At 52.0% G+C, this 12,559-nt stretch overlaps 1 protein-coding gene across 1 annotated transcript; it reads right to left on the bottom strand.

Moving 5' to 3' along the window:
* Window positions 1-2,647: 2,647 nt before the first annotated feature.
* On the bottom strand, window positions 2,648-8,951 carry GPR50 (G protein-coupled receptor 50). Its single transcript, XM_025985871.2, has 2 exons — window positions 8,669-8,951; window positions 2,648-5,681 (listed from the first exon to the last, which is right to left on the bottom strand). Exons 1-2 carry the CDS (start codon window positions 8,853-8,855, stop codon window positions 3,982-3,984), a joined length of 1,887 nt encoding a protein of 628 aa, XP_025841656.2. The 5' UTR covers window positions 8,856-8,951; the 3' UTR covers window positions 2,648-3,981.
* Between the last annotated feature and the right edge of the window lie 3,608 nt (window positions 8,952-12,559).

Raw genomic sequence — 12,559 nt, 5'->3', positions numbered from 1 at the left:
TATACATTGAAGATTTATGTACTTCACTGTATGTAAAATTGTATCTCAATATAAAATAAAATTGAGATGTACAAGAATGTTGATGGAAATATTTTTATAAGAGCCCCAAACTGATAATAACCCAAATGTCAACCAAGAGTCCATCTACAGAATCACTAAATAAATTGTGATATATTCATCCTGAAGAGTATTGCATAAAAATAAAACAAAAACCCCCCATACTGCTGATACACACGAAAAAAGTGGATGAATCTCAAAGACTTAATATTGAGCAAAAGAAACCAGACTAATATATGATTTGTCGATTCTATTCCTATATCTATATCCCAAAGAATTGAAACCAGGAAATCAACCAAATACTTGAATATCAATGTTCATAGCAGGCAAATATTCAAAACAGCCAAAAAGTGGAAACAGTCCACCAATGGATGAACGGACTAACAAAATGATGTATCCGTACAATGGAATATTATTCAGCCATAAAAAGAATGAAATACTGACACCTTGCTACAACGTGGATGAATCTTGAAGACTGGGTGAAAGAAGCCAGACACAAAAGGACAAATATTGTGTGACTTCACTTATATGAGGTTCCTAGAATAGGCAAATTCATAGAGATTACCAGGAGCTGTGGAGGGGAGAATAGGGAGCTATTATTTAATGGCTACAGAGGTTATGTTTGAAATGATGAAGAACATCTGGAAATGAATAGTGATGGTTATGCAATGCTGGGAAAGAGCTGAATGCCCCTGAATTGTACAATTAAAATGGTTAAATGGAAAATTTTTGTTATGTATATTTATCACAGTTTTAAAAAAAGACACTGTGTACAATAGACTACAAACTGTATACTTCTTTTTGTATGAAGTTCTAGAACAGAAAGAATTAACGTATGGAGATAGAGGTCAGGAGAGTGGTTGCTTTTGGATGAAGTATTGACTAAAGGAAGGCAAAAGAGAGCCTTCTGGAAGACTATATCTTGCTCAGAGTGGTAGTTACATGGATATGTACGTACATAAAAATTTGCCAAGCTCTCACTTTACAGTGTGTACATTATATATCCATATAAAAAGGGAAAAAAAGAAACTGGGGGAACCGTCATTTAAAAGTTGCTTGCAATTTTTTTTAATCCCTTAACTATAGAGATTTAAACTCACCTGGAGATGGATTCTCTCTCTCTTTGGGGAAGTCAGCAAAACCAGCCCTTGCGTTCTCACTGGCATAAAATGAGAAGCCTAGCATTGTCCTATGGAGAACTACAAAGTCCCTTAAACCTGACCACAGAGACTCAGAGTCCTATCTTTGTCACTCATGGTGGGTGTGGTAAATCAGAGATGTGTTTATGAGGCTCCTTGATTTTGGGGAGTGGAGAGGCAGACAGAAATGTCTCCTGGCTCTGTGCCCGAACTGCAGCTTGTTCTGGCAGTGGGCGGGGGTGCAGGGGTGGAGGTGGGTGAGCAGGTGAGCAGAGTGGCCACAGTGCCCTCTTCATGAGACTTTGTAAGACTCTGGCCATAAGCAGTGTTGCTTCAGGCACTCAGGAGCAGAGTGTGGAACAAAGTTGTAAAAAAATATGTATAGTTTTCTCTCTCCTCCCCTCACCTCTCAGAAGCCTGTACTCCTTGACCCCCTTGGAGAATAGTAGTTTAGAGCATTGGCTCACAGCACCCTTGGTTTGAATACTTGCAGTCTCACCCAGAGCAAAGCTCCATGGGTGGTGGCTGAGAGGGACACCTGGAAAACATGGCAGGAGATACTGGCTATAGACCAGTTTGTGAGCCGGGAAGGAAATACCCTTTCGGGGTGTCCAGGAATATTTGGCAAAAGTTTCACACAGGGAGTCAGCCTAAAGTCCAGCAGTCATTCTGTGGGGCTCAAACACCACTGCCATTTGGGCACGGAAAGTTATGATGACCTCAGTTTATACTCAGTCTGGCTAAACCTGGACAGAATGGTTACATGTGTATAACTCTGTGTCTATGTATATGTACACGTTTAAGTGTACATTTTTTCTTGACAAAATTGTTATCCTAATGTATGTTATTTTGAACCCATTTTTATTTTTGCAGAGCACCTTATTTTGGGCATTTCCTTGTCATCAGAGGTTCTTCTGAGACTATGTTCCTGAGGTCAGGGAACCTTGCCCAGTGGCTGGGGTCTTGCCACCCATCTTCCAGCTAGAAAAGAAACCACCTGTCCTCCTGCATCCCACTTCTGTGCCTCCCCTCACTGGCTCATGAGCTCTGTTGCTTGGTCCCAACAGGCTCTGGGGTTGTGACATTATCGGGGTCTGGCTTCATGCCTTTGATGGGGGTAAAAAAGGGATGTTTTCAGAAGCCATGGCAGGCAAGATCCAGAAGTCTAAGAGCAGGCAAGTGAGGTCATCCATTGTCACCACACACGCCAAACCCAGGGAGCCCCTCCTCCCCCTCACCCCACCCCAACCTGGCCAGTTTGCTGAGCCAAGAAACTGGGCAGAGTGGTGGTCATATGACTTACCGTGGGGTACAACTAGGTCATAGAAAGGATGGCACTTGTACCCAAGTCTTCTGATCCCCCAGGGTCAATGCTTTTCCACCCACCTCCTGACTCTCCCCACAAGGAATCCGGTGGAGGAAGTGAATTTATCAACAATTCACACACCAAAGCCACAAAAACACTTTTATTTCATTGCTAACACAAATACAGAATCAAATTAAGGCAGTATAATACATATCCACTCATCCTTACAAGCTTTTATACAGTAAACTTTGCTTTAAGTTGTTGGTTTGAATCAATAGTTGAAATTTTTATTAAACAATTTTTTTTCTTGAATTCTAGACAAAAATCTTTTCCCAGGCTATCAGGTGTGCTGATACAAGACATGTACAACCTAAGGTCGTGTATCACAAAAACTCAGGCAAAGGTAGTGGGATTGGCTGGTGTGGCATCTTTTCCTCCTGCCTCCGTCCCTAGCTGCAAGCCTGACAGACAAGGGAGGAGAGCACGACTTCTGATGACCAGCTATATTATCTTGAATTCCCTTCTGAATGAAAAAAAATGTAAAAATTGATTATGTAGAAACATCAGGTTGTCAAAGAATCTGAGATAAAGGGTAGTTATGAATTATAATATTAAGTACATGAAGATAATTTATCCTGGCAACCAGAAATTTGGGTTTTAGGAGAAGAAACCAGTTTATGAGTGGATTTGTTTCTCTGGAACTAAATGAAAGAAAATTTTGGCAAATGCTTAAAAAGGTAAGTGACTACAAACAAGGTAAAAACAGCTCATTCTTTGCACTCCCATTTGACTATAAAAATCAGCACCAAAGTTTGAATTTTCATAAGTTAGAAAGAATTACGTTTGATCATATCTTTCCTTTTGCAATTTGAACTCATAGGCCGAAAAATGTACTTTAATAAGAGCTTATCAAATTGTGTTCTTCAGATATGGATCATATCTTGTTGAAATTTAGAAAAGAAACCATTTCAAGTACTTGCACTTTATCAAAACTACCTTTCTGACTGCCATTAAAAGTACAATATAGAGTTACACACTTAAAAATGTAAAGCTTTGCAGTCACATTTACTTACAGAAGCACTCCTCCCTCACCCCTGGGTGGGGGGATGAGAGAAGAAAGCAGGAACAGGGAGGAGAGGGAAGAAAGGGGGACATGGGAGTGGGGGAAAGTCAAAGTCTAAAATTTCAAGGATCACTGTTGGCTCAAGGTCAACTATAGGAAGAAAAGGAGGCTCAGAACAGATGTCAAACTTGGGGGAAATTTGGTCTCTAAAATAGCAAGCGCACACACGCGCACAAACACACTTTCTCAGAGTATGTGATGTAAAGGAGTACGCCTACAGAGTGGATGTAGCTTACACCATGTCTGTGGGTCTGTGTGTGCCTGTGTGCAGGTGCAGTAAGTTGTGTCACTTTGAATTACATATGCTAAACAAACTTGAAAGTGGACCACTACTTGACCACCCCTAAGAGCATGTTTCACACATCCATTTCATCAGAATCAGCTTCGACATCAATAACCACAATCTTATGATAATCAGTGGTGGTGGTGGTGGTGGTGGTGGTCACAGTGGGGTCAGGAAGGTTGGCGGCGGCGGCAAGCTCCAGTGGGCTGGCAGCAGGCTCGGGGGACGCACTGGGAGGGCTGCAGACAGGCTCAGGGAGGTCAGCGACATCACACTCAACGTGGCCAGCAGCGGTGGTCTCAGGGCAGCTGGAGGCAGTGAGCTCACGGTGGCCAGCGTTGGCAGGCTCCGGGGGGCTGGCGATCGCTGGCTGGGGGGAGCTGGCGGCAGCAGGCTCAGGATTATCAGCAGTGGTGGGCTCAGGGTGGGTGGCAGCAGGCTTGATGTAGCCTGTTGTGGGCTTGTGGGGGCTGGTGGCAGGGCTCAAGGCAGCCTTGGAATGGCTGCCAGCAGGAATGTGGTGGCCAGTGACAGGTTTAGGGTGGTTGGAGGCAGCCTTGAAATGGACAGAGTCAGCCTTGAAATGGACAGAGGCAGGCTTGAAATGGACAGAGTCAGCCTTGAAGTGGACAGAGGCAGGCTTAGGATAGACAGTGGCAGACTTGGGGTGGCCAGAGGCAGGCTTGGAGTGGCCAGAGGCGGACTTGGAGTGGCTAAAGACGGACTTATGGTGGCTAGAGGCAGACTTGCGGTAGGCAGAGGCAGACCTGGAGTGGCCAGAGGCCGGTTTGGGATGGCCAGAGGCACGCTCAGGTCGGCCAGCTGCAGCATCACCAGGCAGTGGAACATTCCGGACATTCATCGGTATCTCCTCCACAGCAGGACAGGCACGGGCAGGTTCTTGTTCATGGGCTTGTTCGCGGGCTTGGTCGCGGGCGCGGGCGCGGGCACGGGCGAGGGCACGGGCCTCCCGAGTCTCACGAATATCAGTGATGAGGCCAGAGACGAACAGGATAGGGTGCCGCATGGCATGGAAGATGGTCCAGTACTCTCTTCGGAAATTCTCATTGAGGAGCCCGTAGATCACAGCGTTGAGGCAGCTGTTGAAGTAGGCTATGAAGTAGGCTGCAAGATAAAGCCAGTTGGGGATCTTGCCTGCCATCTCCTTCGGACTGACAGCCACCAAGACAGTGAGCACGTTGATAGGGCACCAGCACACTGCAAAGAGGAGGAAGATCACAAACATGGTTAGAAAATTGCGAACCTCAGCAAGCTGGTTGTCAGGATTCTGTCCGGCCGGGTCACGGGCTGCCAGCACTTTGGTCCAGATCCTCATGTAGCAGAAGCCCACGATGAACAGAGGGAGGACGAAGTGGATGCAGACGATGGTCACAGCAAAGGCAGGGTTGTTCAGGTAGTTGAAGATGCAGGTGTAGGTGCGAGGATCATACTCGATGGTGCCGATGTACATGTTGGGCAGGACAGCCAGGACGGTCATGATCCAGGTGATGATCAGGTAAATGCAGGTGTTGCGCACACTGAAGATCCGCTCGTACTGGAGGCTGTGACAGATGTAGCAGTAGCGGTTGATGGCGATTGCCATGATGTTGAAGATAGAACCGACCACACTCAGCCCGGTGATGAATCCGACCATCTGGCACTGCAGTTGGCTCAGATCCCAGCCCCCAATGGCCATGGCATGCAGCATCAGAGGGTAGGGGTAGATGGCCACCAACATATCGGCCACGGAGAGGCTCACGACGAAGATGTTGCCTGAAAAACATATCAGAGAGGGGAGGGGAGGGAAACAGAGAAAAATAGATGGTCACGTATGGAAATCAATGAAGTGAAACTGGAGGGAAAAAGCCAGCCGAAGTGGTGACAATTTACAATTCTAGAATTCTTTTAAAGAAGTAGTCTTGAAAAAAAATAAAAAATAAATAAAGAAGTAGTCTTGGGTTTTCTTATTTTCACATACAGGCATGCACAAGCAGGTTTGGGGGACCTGTCGTTTGTGCAGCTTTTTCCTTTCAATGTCATGTCTGTTTTGAGAAAAAAAAAAGCAATTTATGACAGAAAGCAGTAAGCACAGAAGCCCTCTGAGGAGCCCTTCAAACTCACACAGGGACATGCTGCCACCATCTTAGACAAAAACAAAATACAAACTTTTTTCCCTGGGGGGGGGGGTGGGTAAGGAGAGAAGGGGGAGGGGCGCAGAGGCGAGCTCCCGAAAGCTGGGGGTAGGAAGTGGCTGGAGGTATGGGGGGAAGGGAAGAGATTGGAGGGATGTCAGGAAGCCTCAACCACCACCCCCGACACCCCCCCCCCCAAAAAAAATGAATGAGCCTCTCTGCCTTCTCTGGCCCTGCATTGCTTTTACAACGCAAACATATCTAAGGGGAACAGTCCGAGAAAGGGCGCTAGAGGCCGTCGTCTTCTTAAGAAAACGCGATCAGACAATAATCTACGACCAAGCCCAGTAAGTACTTACCATTTCCGAGGTAGGCAAAGGGTGAAAACTGAGGGGAAGGAGGGGACACCCTGTAAAATTTAGTCTGAGACCAAAAAAGTGCGTAGGGAGAAAAGCAATCAGGAAAATCCCTGCAAGGATTCGCAAAAGTGCCCGCTACCTGCGGGTCCAGCGCAGAGCCGCGCACCCGCGCGTTCGACTCCCGGTGTAAGAGCTCCCGCCCCTGCACAGAACTTTACTGGAGCCTGTGGCTAAACAGGAAAGTCAAGGGGGGGGGCGGCCCCCACTCCTGTTTTGTAGGGCAGCGGTAGGAACGTTTCTGCAAAAAGCCTTTCCAAAAGAAAGGAGGAAGAGGCCAAAGGCAGGCGCAGAGCCCCCCTTTTTTGGAAACACCTCGTTGCTAATTAGCATTGGTTTGGCGACATATTGCACTTCATCTTGGACTAGGAGAAAATGGGCACTTTTTAAAAAGGCAAAGGAATGGTTCCCTCTACTCTCCTGCCAGGGCAGCCAAGGCGTGGCCTCAGCGCTTTCTACCCAGAGGTTCTTTCTAGGGTTTTCTCTCAAAGAAATGAATTGGGTGATGGAGAGTGGGAAAGACAGAGGGAAAAGCCTTAAATACAAAACCACAACAACCATAAAAACCTTTATTTGAATTAGAGAAGGAAAGAAAGGAGAAGGGGAAAGGGGGGGGGGGGAGGAAGAAGAAGAAAAGTAAAGAAAGAAAATGGGCTACGCAGGTGGTCCCCGGGGCTCCGTGGTTCCTTGGGACCGCACTGCTGGCGCGAAGGTGAGGTCCAGGCGTGCGGCCCCACGTCTCCAGGGGACCAAAAGGAAATCAAACACGCCCACCAGTTTAAAAGAAAACTTTTAATGACTGTGTGCCCATCAGTGAATTTTGAAACTTAGATGGTAGTTGGGATTCCTCATCCCGGCAGACTAATCCCCCCGAGACTGGCGGCCTCCTCTCCCCCGAGCCCCGCCCGCTGGGTCCAGCGGGTACCCAACCCTCTCACCCCGCCCCCTCTCCCCCCTCGTCCCCCCACCCCCGGCCCCAGACAGCCGGGACCCCAGCAGCAGAGACCCCGGACGCCGACCCCTCCCTCCTGGGACCCGAGCGCGGAATTCAGGCCCCTTTGCCCCTCCTCTCCCCTCCTCTGCTTCCCCTCCCCTCCCGGGCCCGTCTCCCGCCCAACTTGCAAAAGGGGCTCCCCGCTCTGCAACGTCTGCCGCCTCGCCCCCCCCCCAGCCCCCCACAGACCGTGGCTCCCAGCAGCCTCCCACGCCCCCCCAGCCCGGATCGCACCCCCCCTCCCGTCGGCACCGGCTGGCAGCGAGGGGATTCTCGGCCGCCGCGCCACCCCGTCCCAGCTCCCCGCGCTCTCAGCGCTCTCCGCGTCTCCCGCCACCCCCTCTGAGCTCCCCCGCGACCCTCCCGCCATCCCCGCCCGGCTCTGCAGTCTTCTAGCCCCCCGCCCGCGCCACACGCCAGGCTCCAGGGCCTCTCCTCTGCCCCGCCCGGAGACCCCCCAGCACCCCCGCTTACGGACTTCGCGATCTCCGCCGCCGCTGCCGTCGCTGCCACCGCCTGCTGCGCGCAGCCCGCCGCTCTGCTCTCTCCGCCGTGCGCCCTGGGACGGGCGGACGGAGCTCGGCTCCCGCGGGCTCAGACCACCCTGCTCCACGCTCAGGCGCTACGGTCTGGGCTCCGCCGCCCGGGAGCCGCCCGGGAGCCCCGGGGCCGCGGCAGCGGGGGCTCCGCTGGCTCGGTGCGAGGCCGCTGAGCTGCGCTCCTGGAGGCGCCGCCGCAGCCGCCGCAGCCGCCGCAGCCGCCGCAGCCGCCGAGAACTTAACTTTCCCGGAGCGGGTCGCAACCCCGCGGCTCCCTCCGCATCATTTCGACCCGCGCTGCCCTGGCGCGGCCACCTCTGCGGCATCTGGCTCGGTGTGCTGTCCCCAGACGGTGGCCGCACTCTCGGCTCGGGTGCCGGCTCCCTCCGCATCACGTCTCCAACGGGGCAGGGCTCCGAGGTCTACCGCGCACCGCGGGAACCCGGGCTTTGATCTTGGACGCCAAAAGCTAATTTCCTGAGCTCCCTCGGCCTTGAGAAGCTCTAAATTAATGGGGCCCCGGCATAACATCACCGCCCAGGTTCGCAGGGAATTTGGGGATACGGACGTTCGGTGTGAGGGCCCTGTCCCGGGGTTTGCTGTCTCACGCGCCCGAACTAATGCCCTAGGGGGTGGCAAGTGGCTGAATGCCGGGTAGGAAGAAGGAAGGGTGGCTTACCAGAATTTCGAAGCTTCTTGTTCTTTGTCACAGCTAAGATGACCATGGAGTTGCCGATCAGGTCTACGACGATGGTGATAACCATTGCGCAGAACATAAAGATGATGAGAGCCGGTGGGTAGTCTGGCTGTGGCAGCTTACAGCCGATGCAGCCATATGGTGTGGGAACTGCCAGGGTAGGCCCCATGTTGCCGCCGGAGCCCGTTAGGATCTCCCAGCCGGTCAGGACCGCGAACACCTGCTCTGTCACCAGGAGCTCTGGAGCTTCGGGAGAGATGCTTCCCCTTCGAGAATCAGAGAGCGAATGACAGCATCCCGCCCCTCTCCGATGAGCTTTTAAAGCCTCAAGAGGTGGCTAGCCCCACCCCAAGTCCCTCCCCCCGACCAATCAGAACTCCCTGAACACCCCCGCTTTGGTCTCCAACTCTTCTCGGACAAATCCACTGCGAGGTGTCGTCTTGCTTCCGACTGCCTTGTTTGTGCTTCCCCTCTAACTGCTCCTCCCCATCCCCCAGGTACCTTGCTTCGTGACAAGCTCGGAGTCCACCTCCCCGCCCCCGGCCACTGCGCATCCGTTTCTAGCAAGTTCTTCCCCCTCTCCTTACAAAGCAAACACCCAGAAAAACGTTGCAAAATGCAGGGCAGGGGCATGGAGTATCTCTAGCATTCCAGTTGCAACCCACGCCAGTCTGTAGCCACCCCCCCCCCCAGTAGAGTGTGAAGGGGAGCCAGTGGCCCTTGAACCCTCGATATGCACCCCTGCAGTGTCCCCGAAAGGTTCATCCCACTCCAGGCGCTCTTGCCCTTTCAGAGCCTTCTGCACCTCGTGGGGAACAGGGGACAGCTGCCCAGAGCTTCCATCCTCAGTCTGGATGACCAGTCTCTAGGGAACTTCTCTCTCCTCCACTGCCTGCCAGAAGCCAGTTGGCTCCCTTAGCGGCAGCAGCGAGTGACCGCTCAGAGGATCCCGGACTTGCGCTCCATGGAGGGAGATGTCCCCTGCGCTGGGCTCTGGAAGCAGGGAGTGAGTCTGCACTCTGGGTGTGAAGGGAGGTAGCTGGTGGCTATTTGTCCCAAACTTTGGGGCAAGGGAGAGCAGGAGCTGATTCCCTTCCCCGCTGCCGAGCGCCCTGGCTGCGGGAGCTCAGAGATTACTTTGGGGCAAAGTAAAGGGGGCAAGGAAACCCTTCTCTTGGGCTGCCGCTCCTCCAAGAAACCTTGGGCGACGGTTTCAGCTCTTGTCCCCTTTGGAGGTGCTCCGCACGCTCTACAGGGTAGAACGGGGTTTTCGGGCAGCCTCGGGGATCTCGCTGCAGCAGCGGGACGGGCGCGGAGGTGCCGGGCAGCGCAGCCAAGAAGACAGCGGTAGACCAAGCACCGCCGCCCCAGGCGTGTAACTCATCTCGGCCCATCCCATGCCAGGGGTCTCATTGCCACCTCATTCGGTCCGGCCACCCCTAGCCCCGTAAATCTCCCTCGGGAGGCGTCAGGGTTCCCTCCGGTGCGCCCAGGCTCGGGAAGCGCGCCGGCCACGGGAAATCCAAATGGTTGGGGCTAAACTAAAGGGGCGCGATTCTGTGCTCGCTCCCTCCACAACCTTGGTCATGGGAATGGATTTCTGCCCCCTACTCAAAGTTATGGCTCCCGTTGAGGAGCCTCCCAGAAAATATCAGCAGACACTTCGAAACTTGTCCCAGGCTGGCCAACGCGCTGCAGTGGGGGAGAGGGGGTTGCTCTGTCTGGGAGCGCCACCGTCTGGACTCGGAGGCCCTCCTGCCCCGTGGGCAGAGGGTCGGACACCTGGTGTGGGGGCTGGGGATGGATTCCACGAGGGACCTCAGCATTCAGAGACCTTTAACGGAAAGACAGGCAATGGCTGAAAGCAAGATTGCATGCACTTTCTATAGCTGGGAAGCCCCAAAGTAGAAGTGGGTCCCCTTGTTTGAAGATGAATCCCACCCCCCCCCCCTCCCGGGTTGCTCGCTAGTGAGAAGAGAATCCGCACGAATAACAATCTCCCGCCTGGAGCCTTTTCACATTCATTATCTCACTGCTCCTCGCTGGCTGGAACCCGGGGCGCGCTCTCCCGGCTGGACGTAGCCAGGATTTATCCTTAAACGCAGCCCGAGAGCCGGCTCTGCTCTTCTCCCCAGCGAAGGTGAGCCCTGCAAAGAGGCTAGCGGGCAAAAGCCCGTCCGCAGCGCGGAACAGTTCCTCCACAGCCGGCTGCTCACGCTGATACCCTGAGGGTTTGGATACTTTTACTTATGGCGGGGAGCCGTTTTTTAATTCGAGTGAACAGAAACTTGAAGGAAAAAGGAAACAGCATCTAGCGACAGAAGACTCTGGCATCTCCCCTGCACCCCGACTCCCGCCACAATCCTGTAAGAGAGTTGGCAAATTGTTTTCGGGCATTGTTATATTCTAGTGTACAGCACTTCTCCGATGAGGTGGCCCCAGAGCTGGTGAGAATGGCCAGAGCTCAGTGGCTGTGGCCTGGGCTTGCCTGGGACTGAGGAGTAAGCAGGAGAGGGTGAGCTGATCCCTGGTCCCTGGCCCCTGCCCCCCTTTGGACACTGCTTGACCGTTACCTCCCAGGACTTGGATTTTGCAGTACTGGACGAGTGGGAGAGGCACCTATTTTAATAATGGGAGGGGTTCTGCATCTTGTTAAATTAATCTTGTTATTTTTATGAACTCTCTTAGTAAAGATTCTGAACATTTCGCAGTCCTAAGAAAAACAGATGGATATTGTGCAAACACAGGAGGGAAAAACTAAGTTCAATTGTTTTGTAGTAGTTAAGGTGGGAGCTCTCTATTGGGTAGAGTTGCAGTGTGTATGGTTTATTTAAGCTTCCAAAGGATTTTTAAGTGTCTTCTAGGAGGCCAGCTAGGAAGCCCTAATAACTGGGAGTGGAGACAAACATCTTATTTGGGATTTGGAAACTATAATAAGATAGAGAATCCAAACAGAGGACACCTAAGACCTTCCCTGGTGGTCTCAAGAAAACCTTGGAAACCCATACAGAGATTGGGAAGGAGAATAGAGCAATGAGTAGCGGACTGGAGTTGTGTAGAGAGCTTGCACTCCTGGAGCTCAGCCACTTCCCAGCACGGTCCCTTCCCCCAGGTCATTTATTATGGGATGAGGGAGACTACCTGGCCTCCCAGAGGACTCCCAGCACTGAAAGCTTGCCACATCCCGGGCAAAAGCGATGCCAAGGGGCATTCTGCGTAGAAGGTAGAGAGTAAAAGATTTTTCCCTCTTTTGGCTGATACACAAAACTTTCTTCCATCTCAACCTCCACATTTCTCATGTTTTGAAGATTGGGGCAGTCCTGGCAATCAGGGCAGCAGCTGACAACTTGGCCCTGTTTTTCAAAGGTGAGAGCGAGCAAGCAAGCAGTTTCTGCTTGGAAATGGGCAAATTTTCTGCAAGAGCAAGAACAACAATACCCTGCCTGTAATTAATGCATTGTCTTCATTAAAAAAAAAAGATTTCATTTATTTATTTGAGAGGGAGAGAGAGAGAAAGACAAAAAGAGAGAGAGAGCATGCAAGGAGCAGGAGGAGAGAGAGAAGCAGGATCCCTGAGCAGGGAGCCCGACATGGGGCCCCATCCCAGGACCCCGGGATCAGGACCTGAGCAGAAAGGAGAGGCTCAACCAACTGAACCACCCAGGTGCCCCCTGCATTGTCATTTTAAAGAAGCATTTTAGGTCTTCAAAATCCCATCAGGGATATATCTTCTCACAACAATGTCGCTTAACAGATGGGGAAACAGTCTCAGAGAGATTAAAGGACTTACCTAGGGTCATGCTCAGGCTGCTGGAGGAGCCCAATAGCCTCTCAGTTGCGGGCCTTTCTCCCACAGCCCAGCTTCATCAGATA

This window comes from Vulpes vulpes, chromosome X, assembly GCF_048418805.1.
Source record: "Vulpes vulpes isolate BD-2025 chromosome X, VulVul3, whole genome shotgun sequence".
In the NCBI taxonomy this organism is placed as follows: domain Eukaryota; kingdom Metazoa; phylum Chordata; class Mammalia; order Carnivora; family Canidae; genus Vulpes; species Vulpes vulpes.
Note: the sequence above shows the minus strand (reverse complement) of the source record. Positions and strands in the feature narration are given on the sequence as shown.